Source organism: Gavialis gangeticus, unplaced genomic scaffold (genome assembly GCF_001723915.1).
Source record: "Gavialis gangeticus isolate Ggan-Ray unplaced genomic scaffold, GavGan_comp1, whole genome shotgun sequence".
NCBI lineage: Eukaryota > Metazoa > Chordata > Crocodylia > Gavialidae > Gavialis > Gavialis gangeticus.
This window is the reverse complement of record NW_017729031.1, coordinates 116,512,829-116,534,481: the sequence shown is the minus strand read 5'-3', so window position 1 is coordinate 116,534,481 and position 21,653 is coordinate 116,512,829. Positions and strand designations below refer to the sequence as shown.

Below are 21,653 nucleotides of genomic sequence, written 5' to 3'. Positions count from 1 at the left end.
GCCTCTCTCAGAAGTGCCCCCTCCTTTTTCCTTCTCCCTTGCCTACATTTGTATTCTAATCACTGCTTTGTGTTTAGCAGCTGCTGCTTCCTGCACTTCCTTCACAGCATCTGACAAAGTAAATCCTCTGCTTATGCTACACATCTTATGCTATAAGGTGCATATGCTATACATCTCCAATTTAATTAGTCTATAAGAGGTGCAAATCTACCCTGCCTTCTGCCTGACTTTAGACTAACATATTTAAATACCTCTCTCTGGGAGTGTACACATGTGAATTAATGCACCTTTTCTAATGTGCATTAAATTTAGTACTTTTGATGTGAGGTACTAAATGAATGTGCATTAGGCTCCACTAATGTGCTGTAGCACATTTGCACACTTTTTTTGCACACATTTGACTATTTTACTGTGCATTAGTGTAATGTCACGGTTTTTACATGATGCTTTAATGTGCAGTAAAATAGTCTATTTGTCATTAAAGCACACATGTAGATGAGCTCTCTGATAACCTTTTAACTCATCCAATTTTTTTCTCTACTATCCAGTGTGGGGTACTTTACTTTTAATGTCATTTTCAAACTCAAGTCATACCAAAGGGCGGAAGCATGCATGAAAAGTTAAATAAATAAATAAATAAGTAAATAAGAAACCTTCATGACTGCTGGTCTCAGTGAATGGAAATAGAAAGCTAGGATTTAATTGGAGGCTACTGTAGATTGTATTTATATACACTAGCTTCAGCAGGTTTAATTTTTTATTTGTTTGCATTAAATTCATAGAATGTATTGACAACTTCAGTTACATCTTAGACTTTTTAAACAAAGATTACCATAACAAAAGGATAAAAGTTCCCCATGTGTATCAGTCATTAACACATCAAAGAGTATGAAGTATGGGAACATGTAAGGTTAGCAATTTCCAATAATAAACCTATGGAAGTTACTTCCCAACCCTATACTATTTTCAGATTTACTCACTGGCAAAAACCACAAAATGAATGCACTGTAAAAGGGTTAATTTAGAATAGATCCTTTCCGCTATGCTACGTGGAATACCATTATCCTGACTGTCTGATAATAAAGCTTTTTCCACTAGTAAAATAAATTTTCATAAAATTGAAGAGGAAAAAAATGTTGCTGTTGGGTGCTGACTCCTGGCCAAGACCAAGTAAGTCCCTGATCTCAAAAGACAGCTCACTGCACAAATTTAAATGACTGAAATGCATGGTCACTATCACATCTACTGCAATAATTTCTTTTGGCTAGAGGGAAATAAATGTGACAGAAGATTTTCAAGTCAAAGATTACATAATACTGAGAATTTATACAGGGATTTTTTTCTTCAAAGCTCCTTACGGAGATTAATTAATCCTCATGACAGCCCTGTTAGGGAAATATCAACATTTTACAGAAGAAAAAGTGATTTGTTCAGTGCCAGCACACTGAATCAACATTCAAAAAGGGATTAGAGCTAGTGGCTACTGGTCCTACATTCAGACCACACCTCCCCAATGCTGAAAGAGTTTTGCAAGTTGTCTTTTAATTTCAGGAAGCCATCTGCTCACCCCAGTCAGTTGCAGTGACATGCTGTGAAGTACTGCAACACCTCTGCTGTCAAAAGCAACATATTTTCTTTCTCGTGTCAGCCACTGGTCAAAGCAAAAACTCACAAAATTAAGGACAGTGAGGAATTAAACAAAAGCCTTTAGAAGAATCTCTTTTCTAAACTATACATTCTGTCTGTGCTGTAGTGAAGTAGCTTGAGCATTTTTATTTCTATATGAAGCACAAGAATATTATTGTGAAACAGTTCATTCCAGAGTGGCTATTAGCTAATGTTGCTTCTTTTGTCAAAGAAAAATAAAACTTCCCACAGCCATACAAAATAAAGTGCTTATTCACTGTACTGAATCTGCCACAGCAGATTTTTTTGTTCTGTGACAGATGTGTCTTCTGAAGGAACATCAGCCCTTCTGCAAAGTACTATCTCTATATCCTGACAAAAAAGCAGTCCTGTTAATTTGCGATAAACATATTAACACAAATCCAGATTAAACTGTCTTCACTGTAAGTAAAAATGCCTAATCATTAATACTGGAGAGTTATTTGCCTACTCTTCTGTTTTTAAAAGTCTCTTACCATTTATATTTATGGCAGTGGGCAGCTCTACATGTTTCGGAAAAAAAGACACCCCCCCTCTTTTTGGTAGTTTATAAGTTTCATATTATGATGAAGGAAATCTATTTTTATCCTTTCTATAAGACCTGGCACCACCAGTTATCTTTATACTAAAAAGCATACAACATCTGATGACTGAACAGTACACTGGGTTAAAAATTATGGGCACAGGCGAAAGTGACATTTTTCACATGAAAAGCCCCTAAAAGCACTCTACAACCATGTCATAACACACATGCACAGCTGCAGAGCACTTTAAAATGGCTGATCTTGTGAAAAAGTAACCCTCATTAAATCAGATAGTAAATTTAGGCACACTAAATTAGAGTGCCTTAAGGAACTTGTATAGCGTTCCCTGAGAGGGTTACATGTCATGCCCCAGGTCTGCTGCAGGGAGGAGGCAGAGTCTCTTCCCTGTGCAGGGCGGGAATGAGTGCATGTGCCCCCCACCCCATTGAAATGGCTGCCTTGGGAGTGCAGCAGGCAAGCTGGGGTGGTGGGGGGCGGCATATGAGCCCCAAGACTGCACAGGCCCAGCCCAGCTACCCCTGCTGGGGTCTGGGAAGAGTGCAACCCTGGAGCTCAAATCCCACTCTGAAGCCCACCTGCTGCTTTTTGACACTGCGCCTGCTGGGCTGGTGTGGACCACTGCCAAGCAGCAACAGGCTGGCTGGGGTGCCTGCCCCAAGGCTAGATGGACCCAGCCCAACTACCCTTACTGGAGTCCAGGGGCTGCTGGATTGGGCCTGTGCAACCTTGGGGCTCAGATCCCATCCTGCAGCCAGCCTGCCACTTTTTGACAGCACACCAGCTACCATCTGCAGAAGAGCATGTAATATTAAAGGGCATAAACCAAAAGAACAGGGTGTGCCTGACACAGGATGATCATATTTCTTGAATCTCAAAATGGGACAGAATCCCAAACAGTTCTAAAAATGGGACCACCTCTAGTGAGGAAATTTCTGAAAGCAGGAGAGAAGCACTAATTTGAAGAAAATGATGGTATGCCTGGGACAGGTGTTTAAAATAGGACTGTCCCAGCAAATATAGGACAAATGGTCACTCTAGTCTGACAAGCTGGAGAGCTTACTGTTTGGTTAATTCACTTGCCACAGGTATCGGATGTATATTTTCAAGACTTGATTCTGCTATCATTTACATTGGGGTAAAGCAGCCACAGTGCTAGGGAGGTTAGTGAGATTGCACCATGGCAAGGAAAAGCAGAGTCCTATTATTAGAAAAGTATATCCTGTTTGTTTGATCTTTCTTGGTATTAGTGATATCATCATTTTAGTGATATGCTGACAGTTTCTGCAGCAATATTTCTTCCTGGTTGTAGGTGGTTCATCATGAAAGTACAGAACTGTACAAAGACAGACACAGATCCCAGACACATGAACTTCATTTACACAAAATCTTCCAGATCCTTCCTGGATTTTTTGGGTCAAACTCCTATTAGTCATTCCTCAAAGAACAAAAGAGATGAATCAAGGCCATCTGTGAAATCAAAATATCTAAGGGATAATAATGATAAATAATAATAGCAGCAGGTTTTTCTTAGCTCATGTATTGGGTCAAAGCCCTGGCTTCATAAGTAGTAAATCAAAGCTGTGTATATATATTTTTTCTGTACATTATAGGATATCCATTTGCAATACACTGCTGTTGGTAGAGACAAAAGCTTTTTTTCCAAAAGAAATAAGCAGCAGTGAATTCTCTGTAAACAAGACTGCAGGATGCCAAACAGAAATTGAATAATACAGGAGATGAGTCTGGTGTTCCTATACATCATCTCAGGATATTAGAAAAAGGGACAATCAAGGAAAATCAAATCAATAATTAAAGAAATAGGTTCAAAAATGCATCATTATCCTGTGGAACTCAATGCTACAAGATATGACTGAAGCCAGGAGTCATACCCCTAGACATTTATATACTGGTAGTGAAAAATATCTGCACATGTAGTATATAGAATGAATCTATAAATGACATAACTCTTTCTGCCTCATGGCAAATAAAACCTAATAAAATGGCATTCTGTTCCCTTCCTGGTCTTTTAAGTGTCAAGATTTGATTGTTTATATGCCATTTTGGTTTGGTTTAAGGCATTTTCAGTTACCTAAGTTCCAAAAATGCCACTCAGGCACTGGTAGGAATGCTATTCCTGGTCACATGACCTATGCATATGTCATTGCCTGTGTACACAGATTGAGTGAGCATACACACTGGCAGCAAAATGGGGATTGCAGGGGAAGGGATAGGAGGGAGGAAGAGAAGTCCAATGGTTTTGTCCACCAAGCCAGAGTCCCTTCTTCCAAACTCTTTCTGAAGCTGCCTCTTTGGGCAGCCATGAGAGGGAAGTATGTGGGGAGAACCACTGAGGCCAGAAGGAAGACAGGGAACTAAAAAGCAGATATAAGTAAGTAAAGTAAGGTGGCTGTTGACCTAGGAGGGGGTCCTGGGTTCTAATCTGGGCCTTGCATCCAGTGAAGCAGAAGCTTTCCTTCTGAACTGCTCTCCAGCAGTTTGTTTTCCAATGACTATATAAAATGCAAGAGGCAGTGACTCAGATTCAAAAGAAGTGTCAGAGGAGGGGCTGGATAATGCCTCACCAGTGGTGTATTAAGAATGCTATGCTGGAAAGTCAGAGAAACCAAGGTTTAAATCCTCTCTGAACAAGGGGAGGCCTAGAACTCAGGTCCTCCAGCTTCTGAGGCAAGCCCCCCAGCCACTCAGTTACTGGGGGAAAAAAAGACTAGAAATCTTGTGTGCTTTCCTTTCTTTCAACATGGGAAGGTGCTCCCCACCCCTCAGGCTGAGTCCTGCTAATCATGGATTTTGGCTGCCTATATTTTCAGGCCTTAGATTATGCTTATGTCTACAAGGGGTATGTGTACATGTCCCAGCTCTATACGTGGCTAATGTGTCGCTTACTGCACATGTCCAGTCTAAGCACAGGTTACGTGACCAAGAACAGAGCTCCTATCTGTGCTTAAGTGGCATTTTTGGCATTCAGATGACCAAGAATACAATGCAGGCAACCAAATCCAGACACTTAGGTGATCAAGGAAGAAACAATGCTACTGCTAACTGCACAGAGTTAAGAAGAAACTCAACTAATGGGCAGATTGTTCTCTTAACATTCATTCAAAGGTTATCCTTCTGCCAAGTCATCTGGAACTAGCCATTGCTGGATGCAACCTATGGAATTACAATGGACTGTGGGTTTGGTCTGGCAAATGCTACCCTGACTAGGAACACAACAGGAGTAAGATTCCTTCCAATCCTAAAAATGACCCAGTCTCCATTTCCTTGAAATCCAACATGGTACTAAGAAAAAAGGATCATTTTATGACTAAATCATCTGAGTAAAGAAAAACAAATGATAAAGCCAGTGCTGGCTATGGTGTGCATAAATAATACAAGGGTTGTTATAGTGTTACCCATTAAATTTACAAAAGCACAAAGCTGAACAAGGTTGTACAAACATCTTAAGGTTCTATTAGGATTAACAGCTCTGGATTTGCTCTGGTGGGTCATCAGTACACATGGCACCACATTAGCTTTAAAACTATGTGCTCACACTTAGCTATGCACTTACCATAAATAAATAATAATAAAAAAAAGCTTCTTCTCCAGATAGTGCAGACTCCTCAGCACAGCAGAACCTCAGACAGGCCTAACGTATCACCTACTTTAAAGAAGAAATTAAAGTAAACGTTTGCCAGGTTCACACAATGTATAACACAATGGAATGCTTGATTCCATTTAATAAAATCATGCAAGCAGACCTAGGAGAAGCATGTTTATGCTGTGCCTTGCAACGGACACCTCAGAATTCGGCCTGCTATTACCTGTGAGTGCCCCTCCAATGCGTGTGCTTATTCAGACTCAAACTTTCCAAGCTTAATATAGAGGTTAAAGAAAAGAGACTGGAATTCACTGAAGCCCTCCTGAGCAGTGAGCTTGTGTTCTTAATTTCTTCTGTTCAAAATCTTATCCCATACCAGTGTTCACACTCTTGCCTTTTCTTTTTCAAGACTTTCCTTAAAAGACTTGCTCTTTACATTTTGTTATGCCTATCTGAATTTTAAAGTTACAAGAGCACTTTGTTTCTACTTAATATGAAACATAAAACACCAGATATACAAATTATATATACAAAGGAACTTGTATTAACACCAGATTCCAGGTGGCTTTGCTGCCACACTTGAGGCCTGTGTATAGTGTATTATATATGGCCACACCAAACACAAAGCTATAAACATTTCATTATAGGAGAGAGTGCATTTGTGCATTTGCATATATACTTTATCTCTGAAACGTCCTACACTCAAGACTTCTAGGCACCTGTGTGCATGAGATACACATTTTAGAAAATACAGTATTCCAACCAACTGTAAGTGAAAGGAGACATTACTGCTCTTGGACACTAGTAGAGCTGAGCAACATTGGTAAGACATGAACAAATGACATTCAAAATGAATGCAAAGGACATATATCATGGGATATCGTATACTGGGGGTAGGGGGTCTGATGCAAAGATACATGATACATCATTGGAGTCATTCCTCTAACATTTCTTTATTGCAGCAGCTCCTAGGAGTGAGAAAATCTTGTGCCATCTTAAAAGACAGACTTAAAAGACTGTGGGGAGGTACTTTCACCAAAGGGAGAAAGGGAACTCTGTCTCCTTCACACAACATGACCCAACATGGCAGTTTGGATTTGTGTATCTAAAGTATCCAACATGCATTCCTTAGCAGTCCAGAGTGTCCTCTACAGAGACTGTGACACTATATTCTAGGGCTTCAGCTTGCCTTCCTTTACCAGTCGCTCATTGAGCTGGCATAACTGCTTCAGAAAGCCATCGTTAGGACCAATCTCCCGCTTTTGCCGGACAATACTCAATGCACTCTTGACATCCATGTTTTGGCGAAGCATAAGGTAAGCAATGACCAGAGTTGGGGAGCGGCTGTATCCTTCACGGCAGTGTACAAAGACTCGGCCTGCACAGGGAGAAGGCAGAAAAAATTCAGAATATATTTAAGACTATGGTGGGAGGCACTATAGAAACCCTGGATGAATGGAAGGATGGATGGATACTGGTTCTTCAGCCATCTAAGGGCTTCAAATTTTGAATGGCCATGTCTGGAAGAGGTACCAAGGAAACTGGAACTGTCACCAAGTAATTATATATAGCAGATGTCTCCACAAATTAGAGCAATAAATATAATTTGCTTCTACAGGAAGAGACATTCAAACTTTTCTATTTGCTACTTTTAGATCTAGAGTAATGCTTACAGCCTGCAGGACTTAATAGTTTCCTTCCTGCCCCTTCTCCCACAGGAGGACCAGAGTCATGGAGGAACACACAGAATTAATGAGTGGTAGGGCTTTTTTGTATTGTCTTTTATTGGATCAATTGTATAATTAGGAGAGATGCTGGGCAAGCTTTTGGACCCAAAGTGAAAAACTTGTCCAACATCTCTCAACTATACAATTGGTCTAATGAAAGATTTTTCCAACCCTCCCCCCTGCAAAAAAAAAAAACCCCACAAAAAACCAAAACAATGCTTGCCTCTTGTACATTTTCTGGACCATCATGGCTATAACAATACTCCAAGCCTCCTACATGCAGTGTTAAGTGTACTGAACCACAGATGTATAGCATAAACAGAGGAGGCTGTTGGTGTGCAAATATTACACCTTTCACCAAATTAGACACACATCCTTATATTCCTTTCTTGTGTCTTTGTGACAAGGTATTTAACAGAATTCACAGATTCATGCTGTGACCTTGAACTTGTAACCTCTAGGCTGTCAACCATGCACCTTAGCACCCATTTCACCCCAACCCACATCCTTTATGTTGAAATCCTGGCACTTCTTATGCCTACTTCATTGTTACACCTTAACCAGGCAGTGCTGTCCTGTATTTATGAGGTGACATTACAACTTCAGCTCTTTTACTCTTAAGAGACTTCCCACAAGACATACATCCAGTGTACCAGATGCATATCAAAGCATTGACTACATATCTGTGAAGACAAGCAACACCTAGCTTTGTTAGCCAAGGGCTAATAAAATGTAGTCAGATGACTGATACATCTCACCACACTACTGTCCTCCTGCTCCTCACCACTCACTCCCGGCTCCTTGTGAAGAATGTGACAAAAATAAATAACCAATAATAAACTAAAATGCCATCCACATCATCCCTCTCAAGAATTTTGCCCAAGTTGGGTCACTTCCAGCTGGCTTTTCACTGACTTACTTTGCAGAGACAAAATCTTTTCCTAGATGGGAGCGGGGGGGAATGCTAGCCCCAGCCAACTCTCCACAGCAAATCCCTTTCTGAGAAAAAGGACAGATGAGTCCCTTGCACACATTTCATAAAATAATCTGGTTTGCTGCAAGTTTCAAACGGGAAAAATTATTCCCTTTGGGCCACTAAAATACTGAAAGAAACCTCCTAAGCCAGGTGAGCAACCCCCTTCCCTCCCAGAACAAACAAACAAATTCTTGCCTAGTATTTTCCTAAGAACATACAGTTATACATTTAACAAGATCTAAAATGTTCCTGAATTCGCCCCTCATGTGTGTTCATCTCCATTTTCCAAATGCTCCTTAGTAATAGACTTCACAGTTTTTTTCAAGAGTTCATCTATACTAACCTGCAATGAAGAGTATGGGCTTCCTTCTGTAAGCCAACCCTGCCTATACTGAGCTAATCACCAGAACACTTTGTAATCCTGGAGGAGAAAATAAAGTTGCAGACGAAGATAATTTTGCACTTGCCACTTCACTGGTATGAGTAATTCTTTTCTAGGACAAATTAGGAGTAACAACCAAGGCCTTCCAGGAAAGCTGGGAAGAGTGTCAGGCTGTATAACTGATCACCTTGGTTTATTCTAAAACATTTATTACTGGAATACAGTGCCACTATAGGTGACATCCTAACTTTCCCCGAAATACCAAAATGATGAGCAGTCACTATAGGGAAAGAAACAAAAAAAAGTGCAAAACAATTGAACTCTCTATCAAACCATGCAAATTGAGTTTTGAAATGTAGATTAACAAGTGCATCTGATCTTTAACCTAGCTGGAAGTCTACTATTTGTTTGCCATAATGATGAGAGGCGTGGGTCAGGAATAGGGTAAAACATCCAAACTGGATTCCATTCCTGGAACTGGCAAGTAACTGCAAATTCTGAGTGATTCTGTGATTTATATGCATCTTTGGGTGCCTATACATGACCACAGAGGCTGGAATTCCAGCACATTGGAGCAGACTCAATTAATCAAGTCTGCTGGAGTGTGGAAATTACTGTGCTCCAGCAGCCTCCTGCATCTCATGCATCAGCATCCCTGTGCTTAAAAGCAGCAGTGGGGATGCCTGAACTGAAGCTGAAAGTAGTTTTAGTTCAAGCGCCCCAGCCACCATTTTAAAGTGCGGGGACACTGATACATGAGATGCTGTGGCACTTTAATTACAGTGGCTCTTGAAGCTGCTGTAATTAAAGAGCCGCTACTCCCCACTCCCCAGAGCATATGTAAAAGTGCTCTTGGTGAGCAAAACTGTGCAGAAGAGGCAGGATTTCTGTGCTTCTGCTGTGGTTAATTCCATCAGCCTGGATCTAGTAGTCTACCCTCCCTGCCACTGCAGAACTGGTTTTATGGCTCACAAAGCTGTGAAGAGTTAAGTTTTACTTTTGGAATTCACCAGATATAACAAGTTGCCGGCCCAATCCTTCTCTTTCTCCATTTTCAAAAAATAATGAGAGAAAAATATTTCCTAAGCAGATCTGCCTGAACTCTTAAGGCACGCCCCCATGAGCACACATGTTCAGGGGCCTGCATTTCCCATGGGACAAATAGTGGCAGCATATATTTATGCCACTGCTATTTATCCCCAGACATGCCCTATATGCCTGTTGCGGCATGCGGCAAATAGACCCAAGTCAGGTAGGGCAGGTTGAGGCCAGCACCCATGCTGGCCCCAGGCAGCCTTCACTGGGGTTATGGGGGAATCCCAGGGCTGCAGTGGCACTGAGCCAGCCGCTCAGAGCCTGGCCAGTAGCCAGAACATGGCTTTGGCCAGCCAGGCTCCAGTTGCCCGCAGCAGTTTCCTGCTGCATGCACCATGCCACTTTTTCAGTGGCGTATTTTGACACCAGGATTTCCTGGTGTCAAAAAATCCTGCCATGCTGCTAATCTGCAGCACAGCAAACCAGTGCATGTCCATTGCATGCAGTCTGCAGTGCCTCAAACTGCTTTAAGTCACCACAAACCACATGTACACACTTGTGGGAATGTGCCCTTGGAGTTTTTCCTCTTCAAATGTCTAGATATGGGATGAGAAAGCAATTTTGAATCTGTGAAAAAATATGAAGTAAAAGAAATAATCAGGTAACAAGAAGCACCCAGGGCCCTATACATTCTGACCTTCTAGGACTGTTACCCTGAGGAGGTTCAGAGAGTCATTTAAGATTACTCATTGCCTGATCATGGGCCCTCAACCTCTCACTAACATGTCTAAGCCCTGAATGCCTGGCTTTCTTTTTCCACTGAAATTCTGACCAGAATAAAAAATAAAAATTACTGTTCCAAACATTCATGTGCTGGCTAGAAAACAAGGCAGAGAAATCCTTAGAGATGCCTTACCATCCTTCTGGGACAGAGCTTTTTCAATAAAGTCAGCTGCCTCTTCGAAATACCGACTGAGGTTAAACTCTTGGGTGTCGTTAGCTTTAATACCATGGTAGGTAATGCCTGTGCCCTCGTAGAACTCTGCATTAGTGTTCACATGCATAAAGGACTTTCCCTCTGCTGCATTCAGCACATGGGTTATGCCCAGGCGCTGCAACCTCATGATATTCTTGGCTATGAACCTGGAAGGTAAAAAAGCATGAAGAGAACAATAAGGCTTTAAAAATCAGGCAATTGTAGGCCAAAATGTCAGCGTTTACAGAGCTGTGGGGAAGTGACTGGTTAGCCCTCTGCTGCCCCTAAACCATATTACCTGGGGGAAACTATTCAACATACTGCACTTGAGTGAATTTACTGTAGATCTTATCTCAGAAATCAATTATATTCTCAGCCTATTCAAATGGGCTATAGTCAGAAAGGCATTAAGAGCAGCTATGATAACCACTTCTGACAGGACCCCATTGTCCTGTACCTCAAATGAACAGAGAACACCTGAGACTCCAGAAATTGTCAACACCTTCTGGCACAGGGGAATCTACTCCCTCCAACCACTACTAAGAATCAACTATGGATACTAAGAGAGCTTGCAAGCTGTTGTTTCATGTTTAACCTTCTTTTATACAAGCTAATATAGGAACCAGTTAAAAGTCTCCATTACCAGTTCTCAGAATCATGACTTCAGGCCAAGGTATAGTACATAGCCACAACACTTGGGGTTGTAGTAGTGACTGGCCAAAAAAACAAAGAAATTGTATCTATACTTATCCTACCAGCATTTTTGTAGGACTTTATGTGGATAGATATCTTCAGACTACTTGCAGAAGTGTACAGAAACATTGAAATACTTTAGGTCAGTGGTACCCAACCTTTTCACTCTGCAGGCTGAATAGGCAGTGCCAGGTCCATCTGCAGGCCAGATCTGGCTCACATGGAGCTGGCACAGCAGGAGCATGATCTGATTGTAGGGGGTAGGGATGGGGAGTGAGCAACTCAACCCCAATCCAGCCATCCAAGGGGACAGGGAGTGGCCTGGCCCTACACTGATCTGGATCTGCAAGGGCAGCATAGCCCCAATCTGGGTGCAGGAAAATGGAGGGTAGGGAGCAGCCTGGCCCTGATTGGGTGGCAGCACAGCTCAGTCCGATCCCGATGTGGTGAGAGGAAAGGAAGGGGGAGGGAAAGCGGTGCAGCCCCAATCCAGACACACAGGGGAGGAAGTAGGGAATGACCCAGCCCCAATTCCCAAGCATGAGGGTGGGGGTGGGGAGAATGGACAGGGATTAGCCCAGGCTGATCCAGATGGGTGTGGTGTGGGCCTGGCCTTGATTTTGCTTTTTTTGGAAATGGCCCAGACAGGACTTGATCTCACCATGTGGAGCTTCTACTGCTCTCTTGCTGCCAAAATTTCCTGACTTGTGGGAATCCTTGTGGGCTAGATGCCATGGCTCTTCAGGCCAGACTGGCCTGCAGGCTGGGGTTTGAGCACCCCTTTAGGTCATTTCTCTCAGACCAAATGAGCCTAAAGAGTTGTAGTGAATATTTTTCCTTGAGGTCTTGCCTGTAGAATCTACCAGGTTCAGTCCTCCTCATTGATCACAGGGTGGCAGAAGAAGGGGAGCTATCTTCCTCTGAAGGACTGGGATGGTGGCCATGGCTAAGGTTGGGAGTTGGACTGAGATATACCCAATGATCCTGTGGATACTTAGAAAACTCAAGACGTTACTGGCTCGAGAGTCTTGCTCTTCTGCTCAGGATCATGCAAAATTTAGGGTCAGGAGGGAATTTTGACCCCAGGTCAGAGCTTAGCAACGTTTTATGGTGGGTTTTGACTCCCTTTGTTCTATGGAACACTGTCCTGTTACTAGGCTTCCCTAAGCATATATTACCAATTACATCTCTGTTATTTCAATTCCAAGGCATTTCAATAACAGGTCATTACCAATGCCTGTCTCCCCCTTGCTTTTACTTGCTGCACGTTATACTGTTTTCTTATTGCTTTGAGTATTGTGCCTTGCAATTGTAAGGATCTAAAGAAGTAAATATAGAGATTCCCTTGGGTAAATGATTGCCTACAAACACAGAACAGAACTAGATGGCCCAGGATTCTCCTTCCAGTCCTACGTTCTTCTAATTTCTGTTATTCAACATGTATGAAGTTTCCTGGAGCTCTTTTGAGACAGTATGTACTGAAATGCCAGCAGTACCTGAACATTACTCAACTGCGTCTCCTTTATATCAAAAGTAAATAGTACCTTCTCCCAGCTAAACCAGCATCTGGGCTAAGATGAACCCAAACAGAACAGAGGATGAGCTTTTAGGAAGATAAAGCATTTTGAAGAACTTACCTCACTGCCTTTATATTACTGAAGTCCTTTTAGACTCCTCAGGTCTATTGGCTATTTAAATAGTCATAGCAGCAAAACAAAAACCTCCATGTATTTCCATCTCCAAGTGGCCAGAAAACCCCTGCCAAATACAAATCATACTATACCTGTCAGGTACAGGCCTAGGCATGATGATGCATGCATCTCAGGCTTGATTACTGAAATGCATTATAACTAGGGATGATGCCACAGACTTCGAAAAATTTCCAAATGGTGCAAACAGCTTCAGAACCAAAGTGACCATGGGCATCACCTCAGTGCTTGGTTCTGTACACCAAAATAAAATCTTTACTAGGGACAGATAAGTTAGGTCAGAGGAAAGTGGAAAGCACCAGCACTACCCTCCAGATTAGACCTGTCCATAGAACCAAACTTTTGAAATTCTGAAACTTCCCAGTAATTCCCCTACCCACTTACCCCCATTTGTATTCATTTGTTCTTCCAAAGTTCCAGCCAAAAGAGCAACTATAAAAACTGAACCAAGGAGGGGCAGGGGGAATCAAGGTCTAAACAGGTCTGCATCTGAGGTCTGCAAACAAAAGCCTTTTGGGTAAACTGCTTCTTTCAAGACCACCAGTCCTATTTTAAAAAAATATATAAGATAGGCTTCCATGTGATAACAAAGGGCCAAGGGCCCTTGGATGAATATTTGCTTGATATTTTAGAAATCGAATAAATAAAATCTAAGTTTGTGATGTGTATCCAAACTAAAATCGGCACAGTGAATGCTGAAGTTTTTGTACACCAGCTGAGTTATCAGCTAATTTCCCCTGCAACCATTCACCTTTCAAACCTGAGCACATACAGCAGATGAATCCTCATGGATTAGTAAAGTTTTTAATATTTTCTGCAATGTGCTCCCAATAATCATGGCAACAAACCAAGTAATTTTTAAAGGCTGTGCTCTTCCAGCCAAACAAAAGCTGGCAAATTCTCTGTCTGGCAGAATAACAGCTATGCTAGGGAACAAATGTTGACACCAGGGGAATTCTACTTGGAACAGAAGAGCAAATGCCTTAAAACAATGCCTGAAAAAAATAATTCTGTGAATGCCCTGTCCTTTATTATCTTTTACACCTAACATTTGTTTTGACTGAAAACATTTGGTCGTTGATGGAATAAGAAAAAATTCTTGGCCAACAGGGTTTTCCATATTTAGGAATTGGCAGTCTGTCTCGAAACAGCCTAGCTCAACTAAAACTGTATGGAACTTGCTTACTGCTGAGCATCTTCAGCTAAAACACAGAGCAAAACTTAGCTTCTGCTCATTGCAGACCAGAATCTTCCATCATTTTCAACAGTCCCAGCAAACCTCTCACTGTCTCAGTGCCAGTTTGGTTACATCATGTTCAAACACTCTCTTCAGAGAAACTGAACAGGGGAGATGGTTGCTGGGAAAGAGAGCAGTATCAGCTTCTTCTTTTTCCCTACGGAAACTCATGCAATCTTGTCTAGTCTGAATATGGAACTGCCCCTTTCCTGGCCCTGTAACATAAGTACAGATGTAACCAGAGACCATATATCTTCCAACCACAGATCAGTTTTACAACCCACAAGATTCTAGTCTTGAAGGTCAGTGGTTAACAGCAGGTGAGTCTAAGCAAGATTGTCACGTGATATTACTCATGCAGCTGGCCAATCCAACGGATAAGTGGGTTACAGACTTTGCTAAGGAATGGAATTTATTAACAACCAACGAGTCTTTTCTGACTGCTCAGTATCTTCAGTAATATATCACATCTCAGCTCCTTTTGGGATTTTCATGTGTCCATTTTCTTCTCACCACTTCTACCCTACAGCTATTGAGTTTAATAATAGTTTGAGCAAGGAACAAGCAAATGAACTCTGCCTTCTAATCAGTGGGTATCAATTAGGATGGGTGGGCTACCCTCACGTACGCTTTGAGTGTGTCCCAGTCCTGAAGGTTGCTGCAGGTGGGCCAAGTGTCAACCTTGTCCCATTCCCTAACCTACAGTAGTACAGCACTCCCAGTTTTTAGCTCCCATTGCAATGCATTAAGCATTTTTCCTGAGTTCAGGTAAGTTTAAAAGTGCACAAGGACTTTATAAAGACCCTGTATATGGGATTTTTAAAATATATCAAATTACACATTATTACTAGATAATCAGAAATAATTATTTTCTGTGGAACACTTTCTTAGGATGCAATTCCAAACAGATTTAAGAGAAAAATGTTGGCATTACCACAGTAGATTGATTATATATATACACACACATATATATACACACACACTGTGGTAATGCCGACATATATCGATTTTGATATTGCACACAAACTATATATATAGATTCATAGATGTTTGGGTCGGAAGGGACCTTAGCAGATCATCGAGTCCGATCCCCTGCCCTGGGCAGGAAAGAGCACTGGGGTCAGATGACCCCAGCCAGGTATATGTCTAGCCTCCTCTTAAAGACCCCCAAGGCAGTGGAGAGCACCACCTCCCTTGGAAGTCCATGCTACATTTTGGCAACCCTTACTGTAAAGTTCTTCCTGATATCTAACCTAAATCTGTTCTCCATCAGCTTGTGGCCATTCTTCCTAGTTACTCCAAGGGGTGCCCTGGTAAACAGAGCACCTCCTATTCCTTGCTGTCACCCCCAATGAATTTGTAGGTGGCCACAATATCACCTCTCAGCCTTCTCTTGCTGAGGCTGAAGAGATCCAGGGCCCTCAATCTCCCCTCGTAGGGCTTTGCCTGCAGACCCCTAAACATACGTGTGGCCCTCCTCTGAACCATCTTGTGGTTGTCCACATCCCTCTTGAAGTGTGGTGCCCAAAACCGGATGCAGTACTCCAACTGCGGCCTGACCAGTGCCACATAAAAGTGAAGTATCACTGCCTTGGACCTGTTTTTTATGCACCTGCTAATGCATAATAAAGTACAGTTAGCTTTACTGATCATTTTGTCACACAGACAACTCATGTTCACCTTGGAGTCAACTACAACTCCAAGATTCCTTTCCACTGCTGTGCTGCTGAGAAGATCCTCCCCCAGCCTGTAAGTGTGCTGGTGATTCCTTCTCCCTAGGTGCAATACCTTGATTTTCTCCTTATTGAATTGCATCCTATTCTGTTCTGCCCACTTTTCCAAACTGTCCAGATGTGCCTGGATTTGTTCCCTACCATCTGGTGTGTTAATTTTACCCCACAATTTGGTATCACCTGCGAATTTGGACAGAGTGCTTTCCATGCCCTCATCCAAGTCACTGATGAAGACATTGAACAGCACCTGTCCAAGGACCGAGCCTTGTGGGACTCCATTGCCCACATCTTCCCAGGTCGATACCAACCCATCCACCACCACTCTCTGGGTGAGACCCCAAAGCCAATTTGCCACCCATCTGACCATGTAATCATCTATGTCACAGTCATGTAGGGTGTATACATATATAAGTGTGTGCACACGTGCATGTGTGCGTGCACGCAATATCATAATCTACTCAATGTTTAAGATTAATATACGTAGATGTTACCATCTGGGGAGACCATATCCTAGCTATCTTTCCTCAATTAGTTGTCAAACTGCTCAGTCTAAAACAACAGAGGCAGGTATGAAATAGTTCAAAGCATAAAATAGAATAAATAATCCCAAGGGGGAAAAGAGTCTTGAACTAACTGCCTCTGCACCCAAGTACTTATCAAAAGTAAAATTTGTCCATCAGGAAAATCTGGCATCATCAGTGGTTGACTGCTGCTGCATTTGTGAATGGATTTTTCCTTGTTCCCCATTTCCTGCCCTAACCTGGCAACTTCTGTCTCCCCAGGCTCAACTTTTATCTTCCCTATCTTCAAAAAAACAAACAAACCATGCCAGCAGGTGAATATCTGCTGATACAGGGTTTTTTTAAAAACAGGTTTTCAGCTTCAAACTCAACTGTTCTTTTTCAAATTCTTGATTTTCTTTTGCTCCCTTTCCTCTTGCCAACTCAAAGCCTTCAGGAACTAGTAACAACTTGTTTTCCTTCTTTGACACTAAGAATTCTAATGTACCACAGTGTTTACACCAGCTTTAAAACAGGATGTCTCTGTTTGGTCTTTCATGTCTTTGATTTGTTTCTTCCTGTTCTGTAACTTGAAATTTTCCTGTTTATCAGTCTGCAAGTGAAAGGTTTTTGGTTCAGTTGGATTCTTCACCTTCTCTTCTGGTAGGCTGAACTAAGGCAGGGTTAGAATGTTGGTATCTGCTCCTCTTTCTGCAGCTCTTCTATTTTTTCCTCCCTTTGCATCAATTTTTCTGTCAGAAGGTCAAGAGAGAAAAAGATCCAGGTTGGAAGGACACTGACAGTTAGAAGGGTGCTTTCAAACCCTCTTGTGAAGCTCCACTACTTCCTGCTCCTCCACTTGCCAGAAAGATTTGTCCATTAGCATTAGTGGTACAGCAGGCACAGTTAGCTTGCCTTTGCATTTTGTAAAACATTCAATCTGCTGGGACCAGTCTCTGTTTATAGATACTTCAGTCAACTTTTCTCAGCTCTCATACATCACTAAATAGTGTGTCACAGGTGATCTGGTTTTTCTCTGTTTTTCTGTTTTTTGTCAGTATAATCTTTTACATTTTGATAGAGGTGACAGTGCTTCCCTGGTTTGGGGCCAGATGTTTGCCTTACTATGCTGCAATCCTTATAGACGCCCTTTGGAAAGTCTCTGAAGAAGCAAAAGCTTTGTCTGATGTGCCATCAGTCAACATCATCCTGTGGTACTGAGTTTACCTACATCAGGTCCATTTTTCTCTACCATCTGCATCATGTTTTTCATTGGATTTCAGCATTCATAAAACACGAGCTAGCTGAAAATTACCTTCTGAAAAAGCAGGCTTATGCTGCAACATGGTTTCCACATCATAAGCACAAGTGACATAGGCTGAAAACCCATTTAAACAAACCAAGAGCCTGCATTATGCAAGTCATCTCACAGAATCCCAAAGTTGTCAGGGGCATCATAAGAACAGGGAGATTCTAGATGAAGCATTTTTACTTCAGGTTCATAGGATAGTTGGTCTTATACAACCACAAGCAGATCATTCTCAGTGCTACAGCAACTTTGCATACTCCCCACTCTACTTTAGCTCATCTTAAATTCTGTGGTCACAGAAAATAACCTAAATTTCATTCTCTATTCTAATTTATTTTGTTGCACTAATAATCAAAAGAAATTATTATTGTAGGAGTCTGTAACCTCTATAATAGTCCTTTCCTCACATATTTGAGCCTTGTCTTGTAGAAGGCGTTACTATTGAAATGGCTTGCTATCATATACATGGATATTTTTTCCCCAAAATATTGTCCTCTTTTACCTTTGTGATCTCATTAGCTTTTTCCCCCCCTCACATCTTACATAGAAGTATCATATACTTCGACTTTATCTGTATCACAAAGTCACACAGTGGCAGGATTTTTCATACTACACTGTCTGCAGTGCAATTTAACATCACCCTCCTGAATCTGAGCGAAATGAGATCCTTAAATAACATCATCCTCATCTTTAGTTGAGGATGAATCACTCACAAGGGAAAAAAGAAAGGCCGTGCCAGAACGTAAAATATTTCAGCACATTTCAAACAGAAATTTCTTTCAAATGGAGTTCAGATGTTCTCATTCTCATTTATTCATGTTCTTATTCATTTATTTTGTCTAACTCCAAATCCTCACATGCCAGGTAAATGAGATGTGGGTTTCCTTGCATCTGAAAGAACAGATGCATCTATTCTAGGAAATGTTATTTTTGTTTTTAAGTTCTGCTATAGGCAATGGTCAGTCAGGCCTTCTTGTCCAAAAACAGGAGTGATCCAACCAGGTCAGCTTCATGTCAAAGCCTGGCTATGCCTTCTGTTTGAACCTGCAACGAAGTCATAAGCCTGCAACATCAAAGGACATTTGTGACATCACAACATTGCTGTGGAAATTATGGAATTTTAAATGTCTCATTATTACTACACTACAGACTGCGAAGGAGGAACTGAAGAAGATTGAGGGGAAATTTGGATGGCTTTTCTCTCAGCTACAGCACCATACGTCCTGCTCAAAGTGCCTGCTGGGAAGGAGAAATAACACAAGCCTGTTAGATCCATCCAGAAGCTCCAAAGAAGGAAGAATTCAATCTGTGCTAACCACAGTCAAAATACGAGGACTATCGGGAACAATGAAGCTGTTTAGCAACGTATGCATATGTATATGTATATATTGTGACTTTTAATGCTTTTCTTTGCAAGGTTTTCATTTGTTGTTCATTTGTTATTGTCATTATTACAGTAAAAAGATAAAATTGGACTTCTTTTTCACTGCCATCTGCAAATTTTATCAGCAATAATTTTAGATCTTTCCCTGGATTGTTGAAGAATGTGAAAGAGACACAGGCAGCATGAGAGAGCGAGCAGGCCTGAAGAAGAATGCCTGGAAGCATCCTCGACCACTGAGTAAAACTCTTAGTGCTAATCCTGAAGCAGTATTACTTCCACTGGGCACTTTACTTTCACTACAAGTGCACTTTAATGAACATTAGCCTATTTTAATTCACATTTAAGTGTCTCGGAAAAAACTGCTCTGTAGCTAATTCACATTTTTCTAGTACCTCACAATGGAGGTACTAGATTTAATGTGCACTACCTAAAACACATTAATGAACACGCAGACGTGCCCATTTTGAGACGCAAAGCTTGGCAGTAGAGACAAAGGCAGGGCTTGGTTTTTGTTTAAGAGAAAGGCAGAAACCCTAGGAGAAAGGTGGTTTAGGTGAAAGGTGGAAAATGGGTGCATCTACATGTTTTATTATTATTTATATTCTGTTATATTTGAATGCCCCCATATTAGATCAGTGCTATACACATACCATAAGACAGTCCTCCTGTTCTAAAGGATGTACAGTCTAAATAGCTTTAATAGTTGGGAAAGGAGCCAGGCACTGAGAGATGAGGTGACTGCCTAAGGTTATAGCAGGTGAGTGACAAAGCAGGGAACAGAATCTACAAGCTGAGTGGCCTGAATAAATACGCTGCATCTGAGAAATAGCAAAGTGCACAAATAACATATTTTCTTAATTATTTGTTGACACTGATATCCTGAATTTGTGGCTCCTGCCTCCACTTTATCTAAACATTCAAGCAGTCCAGCTTTACTGACCAGAATAGTCACAGAGAACCTGTCACTCACTGGTCTGACTGCCTACATACGATGTCCTTTTGCTCTCAGCCAATAGCAGAACATAATCAAAACCATGACACTTATTTGACCAATCACACACAGGAAAAAAAAAAATAAGTTAAGGAAACCAAGAAGTAGGCCCTATGAAAGCCTCCCTTACTATTTTAAGAAGTTGTGCATGTTGTTAGATTAGGCAGCCTCACATGTTTGTCAGGACTGTCCCTGTCCCCACTCCTGCTTTTGTTACATGAACTTGTTGTACCTGGTTAGTTTAGCCTCCGGTTTAAGTGGGGCTTTGCATGTCCACACTGGTGCACCTAATTGCAGGCTAATGACCACACGCTGTAAACTCTTTGGGGCCGGGGCCATGCATTTGAACAGCACTCAGGCCAAAGGGGCACCCTGTCTCCACTAACTCTCCTTGGGTGCATCTACACATGCAGTTTGCTGCAGAACAGACTAATTAACTCTGCAGTAGAGAGTCAATGTCTACGCGGGTGCTGGTATTAGGGTGCAGTGAACTTATTAACCCTGCCGGAAGACAGTGCTGTTCCCAATACTACTAATCTTACTGCAGAGTATTTTACTGTGCCAAAACGCCCGTGTAGACAGACTGCAGGCACCCAGCAGCCAGCTGGGGGCCTGCTCTGCCCTGGTTCAAACCGCTGCTTCCCCAGTACACGTGGAGATGCTGCACTGGGGAGCAGCGGACAACCTGCTCTGCAATTTATTCCTTTGCATTCATTTCACGTGTAGACACACCCGCTGTCAAGTCCCCTCTTCCTGCTTGGCATCTCCTTTCTGACAGCAGGCCGTGCTAGGGGGCTGGCGCAGTCACACAGGCAGAAGACTTTGGTGGGAAAGCCATGTTTCCTTCCATTTGTAGCTCAGGCCTCGAGGGGTCTGCGGCAGCTCCTGTTGCTTCCCACGTCCCGGCCTTGCCACCGTCCAGGAACGCGCCCCATCACCCTGAATCCGGCAAGAAACTCCTCCTGCCCGCCCGCCCGCGCCCCAGAGCAAGGCAGTGCCACCCCTCTACCTCTGCTCTCCTCCCGAGGCCCAGGGGACCCGGCCGAACTTCCACATCGCAAACTGAGGGGGCCCGCGCCCTACAGGCCTCACGGCCCCACCGCCCCGACCCCCCGGGCCCCACGGCCCGGCCGCGCTCAGGAGCCGGGGCTCGGCGCACTCACGCGTTGCCCACGTGGACGCGGGGCGCC

General features: G+C 42.4%; 1 protein-coding gene across 1 annotated transcript in view; it reads right to left on the bottom strand.

Annotated features, from left to right (window-relative positions):
* Window positions 1-719: 719 nt before the first annotated feature.
* DUSP3 (dual specificity phosphatase 3) overlaps window positions 720-21,653 on the bottom strand; it is a 21,332-nt gene continuing 398 nt past the window's right edge. The window contains exons 2-3 of the mRNA XM_019523637.1: window positions 10,848-11,074; window positions 720-7,189 (exon numbers count right to left, since the gene is read on the bottom strand). Of these exons, the coding sequence (XP_019379182.1) occupies window positions 6,984-7,189; window positions 10,848-11,074 (433 nt within the window). The 3' untranslated portion in view covers window positions 720-6,983. The remainder of the gene's footprint in view (window positions 7,190-10,847; window positions 11,075-21,653) is intronic.